The 22,683-nt window shown below is 41.7% G+C and overlaps 3 protein-coding genes across 3 annotated transcripts in view; 2 read left to right on the top strand and 1 right to left on the bottom strand.

Moving 5' to 3' along the window:
• Positions 1-6,818, top strand: part of adam22 (ADAM metallopeptidase domain 22) — a 53,381-nt gene extending 46,563 nt beyond the window's left edge. The window contains exons 26-31 of the mRNA XM_053432528.1: positions 23-76; positions 290-490; positions 957-1,057; positions 1,185-1,251; positions 4,398-4,521; positions 5,214-6,818. Of these exons, the coding sequence (XP_053288503.1) occupies positions 23-76; positions 290-490; positions 957-1,057; positions 1,185-1,251; positions 4,398-4,521; positions 5,214-5,234 (568 nt within the window). The 3' untranslated portion in view covers positions 5,235-6,818. The remainder of the gene's footprint in view (positions 1-22; positions 77-289; positions 491-956; positions 1,058-1,184; positions 1,252-4,397; positions 4,522-5,213) is intronic.
• A 1,034-nt stretch (positions 6,819-7,852) lies between these two features.
• Positions 7,853-11,743, bottom strand: gtpbp10 (GTP-binding protein 10 (putative)). Its single transcript, XM_053432526.1, has 10 exons — positions 11,623-11,743; positions 10,892-11,085; positions 10,663-10,754; positions 10,002-10,146; positions 9,827-9,900; positions 9,690-9,742; positions 9,497-9,604; positions 9,194-9,271; positions 8,941-9,064; positions 7,853-8,766 (listed from the first exon to the last, which is right to left on the bottom strand). The coding sequence occupies exons 1-10, from the start codon at positions 11,653-11,655 to the stop codon at positions 8,555-8,557; spliced, it is 1,113 nt and encodes a 370-aa protein (XP_053288501.1). The 5' UTR covers positions 11,656-11,743; the 3' UTR covers positions 7,853-8,554.
• Positions 11,744-14,218: 2,475 nt separating this feature from the next.
• osgin2 (oxidative stress induced growth inhibitor family member 2) overlaps positions 14,219-22,683 on the top strand; it is a 23,176-nt gene continuing 14,711 nt past the window's right edge. The window contains exon 1 of the mRNA XM_053432999.1: positions 14,219-14,337. The gene's annotated coding sequence lies outside the window, so the exon portion shown is untranslated. The remainder of the gene's footprint in view (positions 14,338-22,683) is intronic.

Below are 22,683 nucleotides of genomic sequence, written 5' to 3'. Positions count from 1 at the left end.
GTCCTTGTTCTTCTCTTCACAGGAGCTACAAGCAGAGACGCTATGAAGAGTCTGAGGTTCACCGAAGATTCTGCCGGTTTGCTCACTTTAACACGATTTTCCATATGTTGATTTGATTTGAAGTAACTGTGGTTTACTTAAGTAACGTTTCTCTCTGCAATGTAATTTTCCCATCATGGGTTTTATTTTAGCATGAACAAAGTGTTTAGTTATAGATCATAATCAAAATATATAGTTTGTTCATCATAAACTGTTGATAAATAACTGTGTTAATATTCTGTATTTGTAGGCAAATGCCCCCAGGCGACTATGTAACAAAGCCTGGGGATGCAGATTCCTTTTACAGTGACATGCCTCCGGGTGTCAGCACCAACTCCGGCTGCAGCTCCAAGAAGAGGTCAGCCTGCCTGTCGCACCTGCAGATTTGCACCCTGTCCTTCACTCCCTCCATCCAATCCATTTCTCAGAACATCTCACTGTTTGGCTTCAGGTGTGCTCATCTCGTCATCACTCATTTAGTCACTCTGTGTCTGTGGGTGTGTGGGTGTGTGTTGTGTTCAGTGGTGTAGGGACGCTCAATATGTGCTCATGTGTGTTCATATTGTGCTTTGTTTCTCTCATGGCTTTTTACTATGTGAGTCTATCTGTGAACATTTTTGGAACTGGACTAAAATGTTTAGAATGATAATTGGCAGAGTACCCCTCTCACCTCGGTGCTCACATCATGTCACACTCCGAGGTCATGATGCTGTTTCACACGTCATAATGTTGCCATCTGCTGCGATGGCATCTTCATCTTCTTCGATGGCATCTTCATCTTCTTCGTCATATCTTGGCCTCTCCCCCGTCTCTACATCTACAACACAAGCACAGCACCATTTAAGGATTTGCACGTTTAGAAAGACAATGTTGAAGTGATAATATTTTGTCCTTGCGGTATGTGTGTACGTGTGTAGATCTAACGGGCTTTCACACTCATGGAGTGAGAGAATCCCAGATGCCAAACACATTTCCGACATCTGCGAAAACGGGCGACCGAGGAGCAACTCGTGGCAAGGTAACACACAGATCTCCACTCCTCCACAAGATGAGCTATCTATGCTGGTGTTGGACTAAATTTAACTCTTTAAGAAGGACTGAAATTATCTCTATGTTAAGTGTGTGTTTATGTTGTTTCTCTGTAGGAAATCTGAGCGGAAATCGTAAGAAGCTGAAGGGAAAGAAGTTCCGTGCTCGCTCTAACTCCACAGAGTAAGTTTGTTGTGGCAAGTTGGTAAAGTTGTCATGTAAGTGATCGAAGTGATGTTCAGGTTCACAGATGAACAGAAGCTCTAGTTGAAACAGACACATCAGCCAATCATTGGGATTTTTCTAAAGAATAAAGCTCATGTTATTCTTTATTTTAAACAAACAAATCCCATTAAAAGACCAAAACATTTTAGTTTTTTCTCTCAACACCTTATTTCATCACTCTTCAGTCCTACAGAGGATGTATAGCATTAAAAAATGTATAATAAAAAAACAAAATAGTTGGCGTTTGTAATTTGTATAGCAAATGTTACGTAAAGAGGATTAGACAGTGTATTTGTTGGGAACTATTTTCACTTGACATGACAGCTCCCCAAAAGTAAAGCCAAAGCGTCTTGATAGCCCCCTGGTGGCTGGCTGCAGTATAGGTCATAAGTCCTGTCTCCTCCATGTTAGCGGATGGGACATCGACAAAATGAAAAAGTACACATCAAATTAATTTTTCTCAAGATGGTTACTATCATTTGAGATAGTTCTTACCTTATATTTGATGCTATATAAATGGGGTAAAGCTGTTGATTGACCGATGAGACTTACTCATGATTGGTCGAGGCTCCGGTCCCTGATCCCTGCTGCACAGACTCTGGCTACAAATGCAATTAGGATGAATTTATTGTTTGTTTTGGTCTTTTCATGAGGTTCGTTGACAATAATAAAATAAGGAATATACATTTTATTATCTACTAGCAGACCAAAGCTTTAATTAGTGTTGTACTGAGGATCATCAGCTGGTCAAGTCATATGTGAGATCACATTGTTCACATCAGCTCCTCTCTAACTTGTGAAGCTCGACTCTATACACAAATATTATGAACTTTGCTCATAACCAAATGAAGTATGTTTGCATTTCCGCCTGTTGACTGTGAATGAACAATGAATGGTGCATCGGCTGCCTCCCGTCTGTGGCCCTGAAGGTCTTGGCACATGACGCACAGTCTGCAGTGCACCTGTTCTCACTGCAAGCATGAGGCTGCCTGAGTGGCGACAGGCATTGGCGCTTGGAATGATGTGACATGTAACCCATGTGCAAGTGAGCCTGTAACACACGACACAGTTGTTTGCCATTGACACGGTGCTGTTTACATCCGACCCCACCCGCAGGTCTGTCCGCCATCGTGCTCACCATTTTCTCTGCTGCATCTTGGTGTTTGTTCAGATTATCTTTGCTCTCCTCTGCTTTCCTAAAAATATTTCCTCTTCCTCTCTCCTCCTCCTCCTCCCCCTCCCAATACTTGTTTCTGGAGATCTTCCTTTTCATTTCTGTTCCTTCCTTTTCTCTCTTCTCCCCCCTCCTTGTGTTGTGTCCATCACCCCACACCCCCCTACCTCCCACAGGTATTTAACCCCTCGCTGCAAAGCAGAGATTTATGATGTAACTAAATGGGTAGAAGATGTGAATAAAAACACTCAAGGACCTTACCTTAGGTATTACCTCAGACCATGTCCCTGTTCCCCACACGCTTGTTAAAACCCCCTCACTTTTCATTTAATTTGTCGTTTTGTCAAGGAAAGAAGGAAATTAGAAGCAATCTGGGAAAGTTGTCACCAGCTGGCATGCTGGGAGTTATAATCTTTAGTTAAAAAAAGAAACAGATGGTGAAAATAAGCTTTTCTGCCTTATATTTTATCATATATTTTGCCGTTTTATTAAAGCCATTTTCTTCTTTTTAACCAGCTGCATTTCAATTTGCAGATTTTTATTTCCTGCTGTAATAAGACTCTTGCTGCCGCCTGTGCTCGTGTTATAGTTATTATACTGCAGATATGATTTTATTCCTTATTTCTCCACATCCCCTCCTTTGCTTCTCCCCCTCCGCCTCTTCTTACCTCTGCATGTTCAGTGTTGTCGTGTCAGCACGTGTGCGTGTGTCGGCCCGGCCTCGCTCCCCTGTGGCCTGACGTGCCTTCCCATCAGTGTGATGTCACTTCTGAGCCAAACATTTTGTGACACCAGCATTGAGCTGCTGTGACAAACTGTGGGCCACCTCAGCGATCGTGTCCAAGGTCTATAGATCCTCACAAACACGAGGTCTCCTTCAGAGCGAGCTCTGGTCCCATGTTAGTGACTGTTTCTTCACCTCAGCAGTCAGTCAGCGTTGTAATCTATAGACCTTCACTGTGTCCAGGAGCACAGCCCTGCCCCTCCGCCTGCTATAACATTTACTCAATGACAGAATCAGTATGGAGGTATGGAGGACACGTATAAATAACAGGTTTACAGAACATAAACCTCAATAATGTCCCTATTTGACAACGTGATCTCACTGCTCGGTTCTTTCCAGCATAAAACTCTCCTGGTTGAATAACCCGAAACTAGTTTATTTTAATATTTTTTCTTGTTAATAATTGTATATGCATTCAATTTACATATAACAGCAGAACAGAAGAAAGAGGTTCCCCATACAGTGGACAATAACAATTAGAAATGACTGATTATCCAATCCACATTGGTATAAAAGTAATAAACTTTAAACTTCTCAGAGAGGACAAACAAAAAGAGTACAAAACAAGAAATCAATATAATGTGATTCAAAAGGTGACGGCAAATTATATCGTAAGAAATCAAAAATACCACCGAAAAATGATTAAATCTGTGCACACGTCGTAGGACTCACTACACACTAGCCGTAGTGCCGTGTGGATCACAAGGACTCTCCTCAGATTGATAAGAAAATAATAACAGTGAGGCTAGCATGTCTTTGATCCGCTGTCCAAGTCGCCTCATCCAACTCTACATGACGACACACTGGCACAGCTCTCAGCAGGATATACCTTAAGCAGCATGCTCTTTCTTTTCCCACAGAGGCTAAAAGTATATTCCTGCAAATTCTGGCTTTGTATATTTTAACGATCCGTCTTTTTGAGACAAACGGTGATAAGAGCTTTTAAGGACAACCTCTCTGTGCAGCAACACTGAATAACAAGAGCTGCTCAAGAAGGATGTCTCCCAAAGTCACAGATCCAACATTAGCTCGACGTCCTCAGTCTAACCTCATTCGTCCATCTGTGTCTTTGGCCAACGTAATGCTGCGCTGGATAGAAAAGGAAGAGGCAATGTTTTTATTAATGTCACTTTCCCTTTCCCTCAGGACGTTATCCCCGGCCAAGTCTCCCACGTCCTCCACAGGATCCATTGCATCCAGCAGGAAGTACCCGTACCCCATGCCCCCCCTCCCCGATGACCAGAGGAAAGCCAACAGGCAGAGTGCCAGGGTGAGTATCATCACATCATGTAACATAAAACCACATTATGAGGCTGATTGTGTCAGGACGACTGGTTTTAAATACAGTGGAGATTCTGCACTGGTTGTTGTCATCTTATGGCCTGGATTGAGCTTCAGACTGGAGCTGGAGTTCTGTACACATTTTGTTATGGGATGTGGACCAGTCCTGGATCTGGTAGCTTGAATTAGTTGCTGACAGAAATGCAGAATGACTTGTTTTTCATTGCTGGATATTTTTAACTCCACAAAACCTTTGTAGAAAGATGCCGTACTGGTCCGGGAAGAACCCATTCTATTTTGCTCTCGATAGGGATCAGGGGCCGGGTCCAGGAATATATTTTTCTCTTTCTTCAGCACTGAGACTCTTATCTGTGATTCTTTGTAATTTGGCGCCGCTGAATTGAGTGTTGGGCCTTAGCAGGGTCATGGAATGTCTGAGTGATATCAGTTATCATTATCAGTCCTTTAAATGTATTACAATGTTAAATTCCTGGATCTTCCCTCTCACTCGGATCTGCACCAAATTTGTATTAGTTTTCCCCCCCGACCCATACTGAATCCATCCAACCAAGTTTCGTGGAAATTCGTTAAGTTGTTTTTCAACAAACATACAAACCACCCAACAAACAGTGAAGTCAAATGTTGAAATAACTTTTCTCCTCCCTCTTCTTGTCTCTCCAGCTGTGGGAGACTTCAATATAACAGCCGCATCACCCACTCTGTAAAAGACCTAAAGGAACTACACTTGTCTCTCCTTTTCTATGAATGACAAACACAAAAATGAAACAAAATTGACTCTCGGCGACTAAAGAGAATGACAGAGAGAGAGAATGACAGAGAGAGAGAGAGAGAGAGCCCCCAACTGGAGTGGAAACAGGCAGAGGTGTGTGTGAGACGGTGTGTACATGCATCTCCGAGGCCGTCGAGCCAGATGTTCGGTGGATCACTACAAGATGACGTTAGAGTGCCGGTGGGGAAAACCAGCTCCACATCCACTCCAGACCAGCTGGAGCTGAGACTGAGCTCTTCCAGTCTGCTCAGGCCTCACCAACGGGACTCCAAACCCCCAACCACCACACCCCCCCTCTCCCACAATCCCTGAAGCCTCGACACATCCTCTCATCCCACTCACTTCAACACCCACCGCTCCACGAGTGGTTCCGAGCTCAGCAGGGCCGGGAGCGGGGTCACGGCATCACACGGCCTCGCTGGACTCGTCGGCTCATTTTTTGACGCACGTGAAATCACTGTAGAAACTCCCAACACTGTATGCATGAGACAACCCCGATTATCAGCAACCTCCTCCGAGCGAGAAGACGAGAAGAAGAGCGATGTGAGAGGAAAGCATGCGAGGGGGGGCAGTGATTTTATTCCGTCTGTAGGCTTAGATGCTTTCTCTCCACTATAGGTAACTCATATTGTATCACCACTTATAACCCATAACCCACGACATGGACCCGACCCTGCTCCTCTTCCTCCCGTCCCTCGGGTTGTTTGTGTAAATATGTACAGTGAAATACAAAGAGTATGTTTTTTGCTTTTATTTTGAAAGAGGAAGGTCTCCTCCTCCTGCTGTATTGTGCTGTAGACAGAAGCGGATCTCTGGAGATGGGTGTCGAGACCCCCCCGCACTCGTTCTTCTGTCCGTGTTTTCTTCTTTCCTCCCTCCAGCTTTTTCTTTCTTCTTCTCCTGTGTGACTGTGATCTCTATAGCTTTCTCCATCCACAGCAGAATGTAAACGTGTTCTTTTGTTTTTTCAATATTAGCACTGGTGTCACTCATCTCTGGGAGAAACACACGGGCGTGAAGAGGAAGTTTAGATTGTGGCGCAGTGAGAAGTTGATTTAGCTCAAGTGGAATAGTTTAATGTGCCATTCCTGTGTGAAGGGAGCGGACTGAGATGTGTTTGGTGTAGTTATAGATTTACCACTTTTCACTCATGTGGCTTTTGGAAAGTTTTTCCCATTGATGATGTTAAGAAGTTGAGAGTTTTCTCCACGTTTGTATGTTTAAAACCGAGCGTGTGATGAGATCTGGAGAAATCGTGATTGAGATGTGCATTTTGGATTTAGCTGTTGATGATTGAGATATTTAGCTTGTAAATGATTAACTATGCTGTACAGTGCTTGCTGTTCGAGCTTGTGAGGACCAACAGCATGACAGTTCTATATGGAATTAAGTTATTTCTCTGGTAGGCTGTTTGTAAGAACATGACGAGAAGGGAGCATGTCGCCGAAATGACCCTCACTGCTTCTGCTTCATGGCAGGAAGTCACGGGGGGGGGGGGGGGGGGGGGTAGACGGGATTGGGAACGGACATCTTTAGATATTTAAGTTGGATCTTTGTGGAGACTAATCTCCCATCAGCCACTTCTCTGTACAGTTACAGCTCGTTGTTCTGCCGTGTGTAGAGACCGTCGTCTTAAGGGCCTCACGTTTGTCATTCTACCGTCGTTTGGTTTTTGTTCTGGTGTTGGCACTTGTTCATTTGTAATTCATGTATGCATTAGGACTGTATAGGTAATATGATTGTCACAATATTGGACTAATATTGCTACTAGTATCTTTTTTTATTAAGTACCTTTGTAATGTTTTTTTTCAACATTATGTACAGCAACTCCTTTGGCTTTTTTTGGTTGCTTTTCACACATTCGTTCCTCTGGCATGTGCTGATCTGTATCTTATAGGTTTTGGACACACGTGTTGTAACTGAGATCTGAATGATTTGCCTTCATCCAGAGCTTTTTAAGTCTTCACTCTGGTTCTTCAGTGTCCACCGGCGCCGGTTGTAATATTCTTAACATCAAGGATGATGGGACCACGCAGGCTGCAGTCACTTCTCTGATTGTACGGCTGTCAACATTTCCCCCTGACATGTCTGCCGTTGCCTACCGGCACACGTTGGAAGGACTCTGGCGAACGCCTGCACGCATGAGCTCTCTGTCTCTGTGTGGCCAGAGACTTGAATGTATTTGTGTTCTGGAGCACACCCACCACCCAGTCTCACCCACGCTGTCCCATCCCGCCAGGACACATCGGCACTCCGCTCCAGGAACCTTAAAAAAACCCCACACCTGTACTAGTTCAAATCTAAATACTGTAGTTGCTGTCAGTTTTTGAATTTTCTTTTTTACATTTTTGCCTGTATGCTGTACATACGACGATGCAAAAATCAATCCCCGTATTTTTTCCCCCTCTTAATCATTCAGTATTGTAATATATTTAATATAAAATAAAACTTTCATCAACACAACTCTCTTTTCTGCTGTTTCTAATAGCCTCTATTAACTTGTAAAGGAAAACAAACAGGAAAACTGATATGTTATTGATTGTTTTATTATTTCAACACTAAAGGGACGCACTGATCCAATACAAACCTTATTTAGTGGCTCCAGAATCAGCTGGACATGACTCACATTATATTCAGAATTTCTCCTGTGGTGCATTGAGTCACTGACGGCTGCAGACCACATGCCCCTGTTCCCTGTTACATGGCATAAAGACCAGTTTTACACGCTCCGTTTTGTTTGGTCGTCAGTGTCTCATCGTGTGAGTAAAAGTCAGTGAATCGTAGAACACACACATACAAATAAATACCATCTTAACCTTCATTGACAATCATATGAAACAGAAACAGGTTCCTGAGGACGTTTTGAATCATCAATGTATCTGGTGCTAAAGCTGATGCTGCATTGGCTTGACCTGTTTTCAGTAAAGGTTTATGAATCTATTTGCTCCATTACTTAACATCAGTCTTTAACAGTGCATCGTTTCTGAATAGAGTGGGACCTCTTCAGCAGCGAAACCAAACTTACAGCACATGATATTTTGGCTGCGTTGGTCAATAAGAAAGTCAAAAGAAATGCACCGAGCGGAGTTTCTGTTTCTGCCACGGACGGATGACGTTTAAGAAAAGTTCCACTTCACCAGTTTGATCTTCTTCTTCAGCAGACAGGATAAGACTCCGCTGTCATCGTGCTCTGTCGGTCCGACTGAAACCTGCGAGACGCTGTCCCTGTTTATTATGAATGCCCGTGTGATGTCTGCCTTAGTGCCTGCAGTCTTTCTTGATGGATGGCTTTGATTGCCATGGCTGCGTCGTCATCAAGCGACTCTCGGATGCACCTTTTCAAATTGTCGATACCAAACCCGGTGGTGGCCGAGACGGGAACCACGTGTCTGAAGCTGATGTAATTCTTTGGTCTCATGTCGTCAGGCAGCAGATCAGAGAACTCTGCAGGAGGGAAAAACAGAATGATTGTTCAAAATCCAACATAACCAGTGTCAGTTATTGTCCTGTTAAAATGTTACAGTGCTTTGTTGTTTTTTCATGATGCGTTTTGTTTGTTCAAATGTTTCGACCTGTATCCTCAAGAATAAAACTGCAAATCGAATCAATCACATTTACCTTCTGGGTTTTGGAGCTGCTCCTTCAGCTCCTGTAGTTTGTCCTCAGCGTCTGGCAGGTCCATCTTATTCACCACCAGCAGAGCAGGCTTCGACACAAGCTCCTCCTTGTACAACTCCAGCTCCTTCAGGTGGAGAAGAAAGAGGAGGAGGATTAAGAAGAAGAAGACGGAGGAGGTAGATAAATGGTAGTCATGAGGCAGATGGATGAGGATTCAGGTCAGGTGAGATTATAGTGACAGTATCACTCTCACCTTGGTGAGAAGCTGTACGGCTTCAAAGGCCGGCCTGAAGGGGGTTTTACTCGCCAGCTGGAAACCGGAAACATCAACCTGCCGCCAGACAAAACACAAACAAGATCCATCGTCAACACCACAACCTGTAATTTGCAAATGGTTTTGACATAAATATTGTAATCATTCACTTGTAATATCTCTTTTGAAGTTTCTTTTACCAACTATTTCACTTGATCTTTATTTGTCCTTCTAAGCGAAGCAGTTTGTAATATCTGTTTACACATTGAAATCCATTATATGTAGTTGAGGCTTCTGACTCACAACAAACAGAAGCTGCTTGGTTCTCTCCACGTGTTTCAGGAACTTGTGGCCCATTCCTTTATTGGCATGAGCCCCTTCAATGAGGCCCGGCAGGTCAGCGACGGAGATCTGGAGAGAAGAAACTAATGTGTGAACGAAACTTGAAGAGAAACAAACAAGTGGAACACTTATTTACTACGGAGCATTCCCATACCTGTTTGTAATCTTTATACATCAGTTTGCCGATCTCAGGCTTCAAAGTTGTGACTGTAAAATAACGAAGATTTTAGAAATAACAGTGACACATCGGACACACGGACAGTAAACACATGTGCAGCATCATGTACATACAAGCGTAGCTGGCGATCTGAGGTGTGGCGTTAGACAAGGCCGTCAGCAGAGAAGACTTTCCCGCATTTGGGAACCTGACTCAGCAAAAGGGAAAATCAGACATTCAAAGCCACATGGAGCCAGTTTGAGCTCGGCTGAAATGAACCAATGTGTTAGTGTGTGTTTCTGTTCTCACCCGACCAGGCCCAGGTCAGCGATGAGCTTGAGGTCAAATCGGATGTGCTTGGTCTGACCCTTACTGGGCTCGAACGCAGAGTAGAGAGCGCCCCCTGGTCCGCCTCTCGCCACCATCAGACGTTCCCCTTCAGTGTTCAGGTCACCTTAGAGGGGAGCGAAGATTAAAAATCACAACACATACATTCATCTTTACCTTTCTTTGTTTTGTTTTGTTTTCTCTTAGCATTGCCTCTTTATGTTTATTGACACTGGAGCCAAAACCAGAGCCTTTCACAGACATATCAGCATCAGCGTTTATGATGTGCAAACATATGAAAGCTTTTAGTTTCCAGAATAAACAATGATTATGTCAGAAAAATATGTACATTTGCAGTTATAAATATATGTTTGTATTTGTGTTTTCTTTTTATCTATAAAACGTTGTAAAAAATCCAGCCTCAATTCGATTTCATTGTCATTAAGGTTTGATAACTATCTTTGAGATCAATTGATATATCAGATGATATATGGGAATAGGAAATGTTCCTAGTCCGCAATTTTTTAGCTTTACTTTCTAGCCAATATCTGCCATGTTCTTTATTAGCTTTTCTGTCAAATATACTAATTCCCTTTTAAATGTTTGACCGACAGTATGTTTTGCGTTTCACATGACATGTTACCGAGTATTCTGCCATCATCAGTGGTGACAGTGATGCCGACAGGAGCTAGGATCTCCAGGTCCTTTCCCTTCTCTCCTCTCAGTGCTCGGACACTGTCAATAAAATACAATTCACAATCAATACACAAAACAGCTCTGACTGAGAGATCTTAGCATCTATTGTACGACATTAAAGCATCTCTGACTTTGTGTGTGAGAGAAAAGTCCAGGTTGGATTGAGAGACACTAACCTGCTGTTGGCTCCTGCTCCACCTAGGAAACGTTTGTGAGGATATTTGTCCTTGACCCGCTTCAGCGTCAGGTTGTTCGCTGCCACAACCCAAACATCTCCTCCTTTCCCTCCCTGTCCCCCGAGACGGGGCAGCCCCATGCCGCCGCTGCCTCCGCGGACATACAGACGCAGATTGTCCACAAAGTTTCCAAACTGCAAGAAGAGATTTTAGACTGATGAGATTTACAGGTGTCCAGGATCACCATTAAATATTATTGATTCATAATTATATAATAGCTGCTGTTATGTATTTCCCAGAGCTACAATGAACGTTCCTGTTTCATCAACCATACATGTTCGATGTGCACCATGTGATGGGGCTGAAAGAAGTAAGAGGACCTTGTGAGCTCTGGGGTTTTACTGTGAAATTATAGTTTTCAAATTTAAGAAGAAGGTTTCTGCTCAAATGTTCATGCATTGGATTTAACAATAAAACTGAACATGCTAGGTTAGCATGCTAACAGTAACGCGTTCACTCTGGTACTGTTCAGCCACAGATATTAGCATCGTAACAACATAAAATTGTGATGAAAACAGAGAACACAGACCCAGGTCCTCTGTGTTGATGTTTGGAAGCTAGCTAGCATGTTAGCTTCACAGCCAATGTCACCGTTAAACCCGTAAATAAAACCATAACTGCGGATGAAATGGGTCTCCTGAGATCATAATGTGGTGTGTGTCAGTGTTTACCTTCCGGAGGCAGATTCTGCTGAACTGAACCATCGTCAGTGACGTTTTTCGCCCCTGTTTTCTGTCTGTTGACTGAGTTAGCTGCTAGTAGACATGTGTTGGTGCAGGACAGGAAGTGGTGGTAGCTTCTCTCAGCTGATTGGCTCATGAAGCAGAGGGGCGGGACGGAGCTGACGCTGGACTGAACCAAACTCTTTATAAAAAGGTTTGTACAAGCATAAAACTACTTATTTTACTTTGCGTAAGAAAGAATAAAACTATGATAAAATATTGTAGCCCTGCAAATACACAATAACAAATAACATGAAAATTTACTCGAGTTAAGTATTTTTCTAAGTAAAACCGAACATTTTCAACGTTGAGAAGATCATTTCAGGATACTTCAAAGTACTGTAAAAACACAGAGAGAGGTCCAGAACACAGGCATATCAGTCTCATTCTGAACTTATTGAGCAATGTGTTTTTAGACAACTTTGAAATATCCTGAAATGATCTATTCTATAATGCCAATTTTGGACTTTACTTTGAAAAATCTATACGGTAAAAATGTTTTATATTCAGTATGTAGGTAGTCAGAGAGGTCCTAAACACAAGCATATTAGTCTCACTCTGAACTTATTGAGCAAAGAGTTTTTATGGAACTTTGAAATATACTGAAATGATCTATTCCACAGTGAAAATGTTGGACTTCACATTGAAAAATCTCTTAATCTATACAGTAAAAAATGTTTAATATGCAGTATGTAGGTAGTTAGAGAGGTCCTGAACACAGGCATATCAGTCTCTCTCTGAACTTTTTGAGCAAAGCGTTTTTATAGAACTTTGAAATATCAAGACATTAACTGATTTGATTGTACACATGTTGGACTTTACTTTGAAAAATCAATAAATCTATACAGTAAATATGTTTGATATTCAGTACTTATTTAGCTAAATGTTTTTATAGAACTTTGAAATATCCTGAAATGATCTATTCCACAGTGTTGTGCATGAACGAACGCAAAAGAACGCGTTCAATGAACACGTTCACTTTTATGAAAACGATGAACTGAACGCAACTCAATGAAAAATAATGAATTTGAACGGTGAACACGTTCATATTGTAGCGTCCTCGCGTATAGACGACAGGAAACTTTTCTCTTTATATGTAACTTTATTAAAGTCCAGCGAACACGACACGCTTCTTGTTCGTAACTCTGACACTCCTCTCATCCACCACTGTATTCTTCACTCCCCTTCCTCATTCACCCTTGATACGCCAACTCATCAGCCAATGAGAGCCTGGCATCCCACAAAACCCTACAGCCATTGGCCTAGAACATTCACGTGGCCCACCCCTACCTGTTCACTGACCCTCGGGACATTTCAATGCTTTCTCCTCAGGAGAGACGCTGTCTAAATCGAATGCTTTCACCATGTCGGTGCTCAGTGCCCGTAAAATGTCCGCGATTTAGCCTAACCTAGCCTAAACTTATCTTGGCTCGCTGTCTGGCCGGTAACCAGCCGTTCGGACCGCTCCGTGAAGAAGGAGGAGGAGATGTTTCTTTACTTGGAATGCGGCCACTTTATTTCTCGGATATACAGCAGGAGCAACACTCGCATCACCTCTAGGTGCTCCGTCACTTCTCCTTATAAACACACTTTTAGCGTATTTTCCCACAATACCCTGGTGCACTACGTCACACACTACTGATATTCAGTCCATTGATAATTTGAGAGGTCCTGAACACAGGCATATATGTGTCTCTCTGGAATTATTGATCAGTGTGTTTTTACAGTACTTTGAAATATCCAGAAATTTGCTACTTGAAGCTAACAATGTGTTACTTTTATTATGTAAAATCTCTAAATTGATACAGTCGAAATGCTATTCATAAAAATGACAATATAATCCAATCCTTTTTCCTTTTCAATCATGCATTTTGTATATGCTCCATGTCAACAGTTTATTTTGAAAAAAACGATTTGGATGCGTTTACCATAAATGTCAGTAAATGCGCCTAGTAGAATTTCTGTGTCGGCGGATTTGACCACAGAGACACGAGTGTCGGCTGGCTTGACCGCAGTCACCTAAGTATAAGGATAATAACACTTAAGCTGTCCATTGTCATCGTGGTGAGTAGATAATGGGTGAATTTACATTTTTGGGTGAACTATCCCTTTAATGTACAAAACATTCTTGACATAAGTAGCATAAGGGAGCCACGTGTTTCTTACAAGCAGGAGTGTGAACAGGAAGATGATGCTGCTTCTGCTGCTCAGCATCTTCCGCCTCTATCCTCCTCCCGACGTGCACGCGCCTGCCAGTGCAGCGTGAGATGCGCATGTGAGGACAAAAGCGCGCAGGACCCGGTTTCTCTTTATATCACACATACGCACCACACACACACACACACACACACACACACACACACACACACACATACAGAGCCTAGCACACACATACAGAGACACACACATACAGGACAGCGGAGATCTGGATTCTCAGGCTGATCCGACCTGAAACTACCTGGTCTGCTCGGTTTCAACTGCACGGAGGTATACGTGCGTGCGCGCGTATGTGATGACGAGATTGGCTTCTCATCTTGTGCAACATCCCGGACAGTCGCGTGGATCCTCCCACCGGTGTCTGCCTGTATTTATACGGCCAGAGATGCGGCTGTAGGTCGATGTAACGGGACGCCACTGGAAAATACAGAGACAGATCACACCGCGGTAAGAGACGATGTTCTTGGCAGGTGGTTGCATGTGTGTTTGACCTAAATTATGCAATGATGGTGACATGTGCTTCTTGTGAGTCATTGGACTCGGGCTGCATGGAGCTGGGAGTGCGCATAGTGGGAGGTTGGAGCTTGCGTAAGTCCATGTGTGAGATGCATCACATCATCCATGCTGCTCCATCAGTGTAGGCTGTGCCGCAGCAGCAGCATGCACATGGGCGATGGAACCAGTATAGAGCTTGTTTTAAAGTTCACAGAATTGTGTAACTGACCTACCAGCAAGGTGCACAGGTAGCAAAGATGAGGTTGTAGTTCTTGGCTCCTTTCAGACCAAATCATGAGAAAAATGAGAAAACTCAGCTTGAAACGTGTTAATATTTTCGTACATCGTTTCCATTAGAAGTGCATGTAAACAGGGGGATTCAAAATGTAGTCTCTTTTATGTTGTGTTAATGATGTGACCTCAACGGACATAAAAAGAAACATGTCGCTTTGAGTTTCAGCTGTTTATCAGCCTAAATTACTCAGAACACCATGTTCTAGAGAAGTGAGGTCCGTCCACACATGCTGCACAAAGGGCAGGGAGAGAGACAACTAGACAGTGTTAATTTCGTTGACGAAAACTATGACGGAAACTAGTCGTTAACGATCTTTTTACCATGACTAAGACGAGATGAAGACGTAACGAAAACGGATCTTTGAAAATAAAAACTATGACTGAATCTATTTTAACTTTCGTTGACGAGACGAGACGAAAATGTTGGTGGTTGACTAAGTCATAATAATTTTTTTAAACATCATCGTGTCAGGCCGTCATGAAGTATCAGGAGCGGGCGAGTGAGTGTGTGTGTGTTTGTGTGTGTGTGTGTGTGTGTGTGTGTGTGTGTGAGTGACTGTGCGCCCCAGAGAGCGCACCGGTCCCGAGGCTCCGCCCCCGCCCCTCTCACTCGCTCAGAAACACAAGATCAACGCTCGTTCACGTGCACCGGCTGCTTCTTAACAGTGGAAACAGTGAAAACACAGAGTTTCTCTGGTCTCAGCTGATCAGCGATCAGCGCAGCAGCTTCTTGATCAGAGCAGAAGCTGCAGGTGGTTTGTACCGAGCTTCAGTTTCTGTGTCCGCCTCCAGCCTGACCTGCTCTCATTTTTTGTTTTCACATTTAAAACTAAATATATATTTTTAAGCTATTAGGCTGCAGCTATATGTTTTATTTATTTCAAAATAGTGTACTTCTTATTTCATACATTTCCCACAAATATTGGGAGGACTCAAATAGCCCTACATAGTTCTGTGTTTAATTTATTTCAAAGTAGACCTACACTTGCCTGTGTATTTTCTTCTCTTCATAAGTGTTCGGTGTTTTCCTTTGTTGTAACAGGTACAAATAGCAATAAAATGTCAAGAGTTTTCTTTATTGTCCTTCTATAATTTCGTAAAAGCAGCAAACTATAGTTTAGTATAGTATAACTTTATATTAAACTTTATTAGCTTTGTTATCAAACATGTTTTGTGGCTCCAGACAAATTTTATTCGGGGGAAGAGGGGGCAAAATTACTCTTTTGAAAGTAAAAGGTTGCCAACCCCTGCTATAGACTTATGCCGGTAGGGATATCTAATGGACAACTTACTGCAAGCTAGACTATTATGCAGTTTTAGACACAACACAGGGTCCCTGGGCCTGAGAAGGGAAGAAAATGAGTTTAATGTGGCAATTAAATGTGACTAAAACTAGTCTAAAATGTAATTAGTTTTCGTCGACTAAAACTAGACTAAAACTAAGAAGGATAAAAATGATTAAATGTGTCTAAAACTAATATGCATTTTCGTCAAAAGACTAAGACTAAATCAAAAATAGCTATATTATATTATATTATGCTTGGGAGGCAGCAGTTTGAAAGTAGCTATTTTAAAGCATTTAATATGCGAAAAAAACACACTTCCTCCCTCTGCTTTTGGATACATTATATAATTATAATTCTTCTAGGTTGAAACATGATAGGTTCCCTGTGACAACAACAGCTGAAGTCTCATGATTTTACACTGGATTTAACCGCCGTCACTGAGTGGCCAGCAGTGAATGATGTTGGAGTGCAGGTTTCTGTGCAGTATGAGAAAAGAAAGACAGATCGCCATTTCTTGGATGATCTGACTAACAGGGATACACACACTCAGTTAGTATAATTATTTTTAGTTACATTATAATAACCAGTCTCCATGTGATGGTTACACAATTTTCAGGCAAAACGATGCAACACTTAAAAATTCATGTGCTCGGGCCCGCTCAGTGCTGCTTTGCAGTCCTAAAATTTTTAGAAATTGTATTTATATTTGTCTTTATTTTCAGTCATCACATGCCTTGAACAATCTCAAGCTAAGTTTAATTGTAAATATCTTTGCAATAAATTTATTTCATCATTCAGAATTCCAGGAAATCCTCAATACATTTTTGTATCACTACCCTTCTAAGGCACAACATGGGTCAAAAAATGACCCGTATTCATTTCACACGTTATTTCATGCATGGCTGTGCTTCTTTGCTATATCTTTTAAAATCTATTTATTTAATAATTTAATATTACAAAGTATTCATTAAAATATCTTGTTTTTGATTACCACAAATCCTTATTTTCATTATCTCTGTCTTCATTTTTTAACAAAAATAGTGTTTGTATTACTACATCAAGTTTACACACATGGGTCAAAAATAATCCATGTATGCAAGTGTGAATTTGATAGGAACCTTTCATTTGTAAATGTTTCTAGTTAGGAACATGTTTACTGTGGACAACTTTTCATATGCCACACACTTGTAAGAACTACTTGTCAGAACAAAACCGGCTGCTTTTGCACATCTGATTCGTGTAAGTCTTATTTTACAATTGTTTTACCTAAGAAAATATTTGATATCTTGTGAAAAAATTACAGCACATAACATTTGAACATTACTTTCCTCTACTGTTGAAAAAGAGAAATATGTCCAATATTATTAGCTATGTTAGCTAATTTCAGCTCGGGCCCTAAATAGAACAGTATTTTGTATTCTGTATACTTTATCAACTGATAGTTGAAATTATTATTTAGATTTTCTTTGTCCACAGTGTTAGTATGGCTCGTCACAGTCATTCCAGATTAACAGCTGAAATGGTCGTAGAGGTGCTAAATGAAGAACAGGATGAAGATGAAGGAATTCTTGATCCTGATTCGGAGTCTGACATCTCTGGTGCTGATGACCTAGAGTAGACTATGTGCGACAGGGTCAAGCTGGAGTTGTGGGCATGTCTAGAAATCAAACTATCTTAGATGAAGAAGACTCCTTGGATGAGATCAAAGACTCGTCTGATGAGTCCTCTGAAGAGGAATCTCTGACCCAGGCCAATAGACTGAGTAAAAAGGGGTCTTACTGGAATGAGCATCCCCCCACTCAGGGCAGAGCAAGAAGCCACAACATCCTGAGGAGCTGCCCAGGACCTGCATCTGCTTCAACAACAGTTTCACCGAAAGATGCCTGGGATTTATTTATTAGTGACAACATCATTGAGGAGGTTCTGAAATGCACCAATTTAGAGGGACAAAGAGCAGCAGCAGCAGCAGCAAATGAAAAAGAGTGGAGATGCGTTGACAAAGTAGAATTCATGGCCTTTATTTGTTTCTTTGGTCCAAATAACTGCTAAAATAATAATTTTTAACAAAATCATTATTACAGTATGTCTTTTTTTTTAAATCACACTCGCATACCTGGGTCATTTTTGACCCATGTGTGTAAACTTGATGTAAAAATACAAAAAATATTGTAGTTCATAAATTGAGAAAGATAAAATGAAAATAATGATTTGTGGTAAACAAAAACAAGATTTTTAATGAATACTTTGAATATTAAATGATGAAATTAATTGATTTCCAAAAGTATAGCAAAGAACTACTCAGCCGTGCATGAAATAACATTGTAGGTCAATAAGGGTCATTTTTTACCCATGTTGTGCCTTTAGAAGGGGTGTGCATAGCTTGTGTATCAAAGGATTAAAGGGAAGTTTTAACCTATAACATTAAGGTAAATTCTAACCTCATAAAGAACTATGAATTATAAAAAAAGGAGAGTAAGAATCGATTAGACATATCAACAAACTGCTAGCAACAAACAGTTGGACTTACTTTTGTTTAACTTTTCATAGCAGCAAAAATGTCAGCCAAAGACATTCCTTGCAACACATATAGGGTTCTGAAGCAACTAGGATCAGGGTTTTTTGGTAAAGTGTTCAAGTGCATTACATTAGACACCAAGGAGATAGTTGCTGTGAAGGTCATTCCCAAAAAATTTGGGTGGTATGCTGAAAATGAGTTGAAGGCTCTTACGCAACTCAGGAAGCATGGCCGACATGAGAACATAGTCAGCCTTAACAGGCATTTCGTAACCAAGGAAAGTTATATACTTGAATTTGAAAAGCTTGACATGACCCTTGATGATTTAATCATTGAGACTGGTAGGCCACTGTATCTGAATGAGATTCAAGAAGTCACACAACAGATAATAGTGGCTCTCATCACTCTCAGCAGAATACGTATGGTACATCTGGACATCAAGCCAGACAACATAATGTTGGTTGACCATAAACGCTGGCCGTTCAAGGTGAAGCTGATAGATTTTGGTTTGGCTTTTTCTGTCGAAAATCTGACCACTGGCTACAAAATACAGACCCTGGATTATAGGGCCCCTGAAGTCATTCTGGGCCTCCCTCTTACTGAGGCTGTAGACATTTGGTCTCTTGGCTGTATAGTAGCCTTCATGTTCTTTGGCAAAGACTTTTATTCAGCAAGGTGTGAATTTGATCGAATTAGAGAAATGGTGCGCTTGCAAGGCCAGCCAGAGGACAAACTGCTGAATTCTGGAATTTACAGCAAAAACTTTTTTTTTCACAACGTCCAATCAGTTTCATGGGAGCTACTTGAACAGTGTAACTGTCATGTCAATGGTCATTCAACGACCCACAAGGTACACCCTTCTTTAATGTTTAAAAGTCTTGATGAGATAGTAAAGGATCGCCCGAAAACTACTGAACATGAGGACATGCCAGCCTTTGTAAACCTTTTCAAGCAGATGATGGAAGTAGATCCGGAAAAAAGAATCACCATAGAAAATGCTCTTTGGCATAATTTTTTTGAAAGAAAACATTTTTTGGGAAATTGTGACTTGACCCAACAAGGAAGATTCGATAGAGAAACCTGTATTACCACCAATGAGGAAAGCAGACTAGAGGAGCCAGCAGTGAAGTCTAAGTTAAAGTCCCCAATTCACATGAAAGAAGCATCAAATACTAACTTGGATGCCTCACATTCAGTTAAGGAAGAAACTGCCGCTTGCACCAGTAAGGAGTGCACATTGACAAAACCACCAGTGAAACCCAAGAGCAGGGTAACGTTCATTGTGCAGAGTGAAGGAGCATTGACTACTAAAGTCGCTGATGCACTTTCCGATCATAAAAAAACTGCTGCTTACATCAAACCTCTATCCAGTCTGAAGAAAGCACCAGCTAAATCTAAGCACAAGGGGAAGTCCAGAATTCTCATGAAAGAAGCAGCAAATACTAACTTGGATGCCTCACATCCAGTTCAGGAAGAATCTGCTGCTTGCACCAGTAAGGAGTTCAGACTGAAGAAACCACCAATAAAACCCAAGAGCAGGGTAACGTTCATTGTGCAGAGTGAAGGAGCATCGACTACTAAAGTCGCTGATGCACTTTCCGATCATAAAAAAACTGCTGCTTACATCAAACCTCTATCCAGTCTGAAGAAAGCACCAGCTAAATCTAAGCACAAGGGGAAGTCCAGAATTCTCATGAAAGAAGCAGCAAATACTAACTTGGATGCCTCACATCCAGTTCAGGAAGAATCTGCTGCTTGCACCAGTAAGGAGTTCAGACTGAAGAAACCACCAATAAAACCCAAGAGCAGGGTAACGTTCATTGTGCAGAGTGAAGGAGCATCGACTACTAAAGTCGCTGATGCACTTTCCGATCATAAAAAAACTGCTGCTTACATCAAACCTCTATCCAGTCTGAAGAAAGCACCAGCTAAATCTAAGCACAAGGGGAAGTCCAGAATTCTCATGAAAGAAGCAGCAAATACTAACTTGGATGCCTCACATCCAGTTCAGGAAGAATCTGCTGCTTGCACCAGTAAGGAGTTCAGACTGAAGAAACCACCAGTGCAACCCAAGAACAATGCAAAGTCTACTACGCGCACACTGAAGAAACCAGCAGTGAAACCCAAGAACGAGGCAAAGTCTACTACACGCATTGAGGTAGCATCCTCTACCAAATCCGAGGATTCACTTTCAGAACATAATGAAATTACTGCTTCCATCAATGCTGAAGGAAATCTGCAGAAAGCACCACAGAAAACTAAGCGCAATGGAAAGTCCAGAATTCAAATGAAAGAAACATCCAACACTGAATTCAATAAGTCACTTGCAGATCACAAAGACACGGCTGCGTTCATCAAAGATGTATCCAGTCTGAAGAAAAAACCAATGCAACCTAAGCACAAGGAAAAGTCCAGAATACACGTGAAAGAAGCATCCGAAATTAAATTCGATGAGTGCAGACAGAAAACGCCACAAAAGAAACCAAAGTGCAAGGCACGTTTGAAGGGTGTTTTCATGAAGATTCAGCGATTTTTCCAATCCCGCTTCACGTGTTTTAAGTCGTAGCAGATCAGATCTGATTGAAGACAAAGGAGAGCTTCCTGGACTCAGCCTCCCAGACTCATTCACAACTTCACAGCTAGGTGTGAAACATGCCCCTGGATCCAACTTACGGCTACTGTTGGTCACTGTGTGGTCGTTATTAATAATGACTTATCAATGATGAGCTATTATTGAGATGTTTATTCATTCAGTCATTCATATTGGCTATAGGACAAAAGAGATATGCGGTCAGGATTGTGCTACAAATGTATATTCCCATCTATTGTTCACCAATACTATGTCCCAACACTGCTAAAACATTCTGAAAGGCAGCCCCTGAAGAGCCTACCTTATGGCTTCAGCATGAGCAGCCACGGCACAGTCTTGCCAGATGCACAACAGCAGAAGCCACAAACCAGCAAGATCGCCTCACTGGACTTCGCGAAGAGCACCAAACGGACACACCCCTCTCTGTTCCCATGGACTGTTAACAAATCTGGACTAGTTAGTTAAAATAAACAAAAACTTTTATTTAATTAGTGTGATTTTTATAAGTTTGATTGATATTGCTTTGATATTTTGGTAATAAAGGCGTTACTGACAGAGGTGTCAAAAGTATTCACATTCATTACTCAAGTAGGAGTATAGATACTAGGGTTTAAAAAGACTTCTATAGAAGTTGAAGTATCAACTCAAGCTTTGTACTTAAGTAAAAGTGTAAAAGTACTGGTTTCAAAACTACTTAAAGTATAAAAGTGAAAGTAATGTAAGGGGAATGCCACATTATTGCCTGAAGTGGCCCACATATACCTGGGTTAAGATCAGTGAAAGATTGAGAAGATATCAGCATTTGACCATAATTCTCCTTAACAATAACTAAACCCTTAAACACACCTTAGAACAAGAATTAAATGGAATGGGCCATATTTTTGTTTGATAAGGGTTTATATAAAAAAACACTCCTCATGTCGGTGTCTGGGTTTGACTGACAGCAGCAGAACAAGAGAAACAAACTCAACACACCTGCACTGTACCTTGTCACCCATGTATAGACAGTGGTGTTAGAGAGAAAGGAGCAAATCAGAAGCATTTAAAGTCAGAAGTATTTACTCTTTAACAGATTTTACCAATAAAGCCAAGGGGTGATTGCCTGTATCAAAACATGGTCACCATCTAAGTTTTTTTTGGATGGTCTCAAAAACCTTTGCTCCAGGACTAGCGGGGACCGCGGGGCGTCCTGTGCACCCTCTGGCTCTGCTGGTGGAGCTCATGCACACTGCCCGGACTCTGTTGTGCTGTGGTCGGGCCGTGCGCACCAAGGCTCGGGCCGGAGTGCAGCCGCAGCTTCCTTGGCGAAGTCTCGCAAAACTACATATTGCTTTTTTTTCAATCATCAACTTTTTCCCCCTCCATTTCCCTTTTGGGGGCTCCGTAAATGGCATTCCATTGGATTACTAATTAAAACTAGGGGGCACCATCATGAAACCCAAAACATAACAGATATAAATATATCCCCCTTTCTTCTCTTAACTGGGTCAGGGTACACACAGTAGTAGAGGCCTAAGAGATCATCAACATACTTTGATCTTTAATAACCTCTCCGTACACAAACTGCACATTCAAATCTTAGTAGATGGAGCCTGTGGAACCGGTGGAACAAA

This window comes from Pleuronectes platessa, chromosome 10 (assembly GCF_947347685.1).
Source record: "Pleuronectes platessa chromosome 10, fPlePla1.1, whole genome shotgun sequence".
NCBI lineage: Eukaryota > Metazoa > Chordata > Actinopteri > Pleuronectiformes > Pleuronectidae > Pleuronectes > Pleuronectes platessa.
Note: the sequence above shows the minus strand (reverse complement) of the source record. Positions and strands in the feature narration are given on the sequence as shown.

Excerpts from the sequence above, each read along its gene's own strand:
- gtpbp10 (XM_053432526.1), bottom strand. The coding sequence starts at position 11,655 with ATGGTTCAGTTCAGCAGAATCTGCCTCCGGAAG. Across the intron at positions 9,901-10,001 it reads GCTGACCTGGGCCTGGTCGG|GTTCCCAAATGCGGGAAAGT; the intron begins GTGAGAACAGAA and ends TTGCTGAGTCAG. Across the intron at positions 9,272-9,496 it reads CCAAGCAGCTTCTGTTTGTT|GTTGATGTTTCCGGTTTCCA; the intron begins GTGAGTCAGAAG and ends GTCTGGCGGCAG.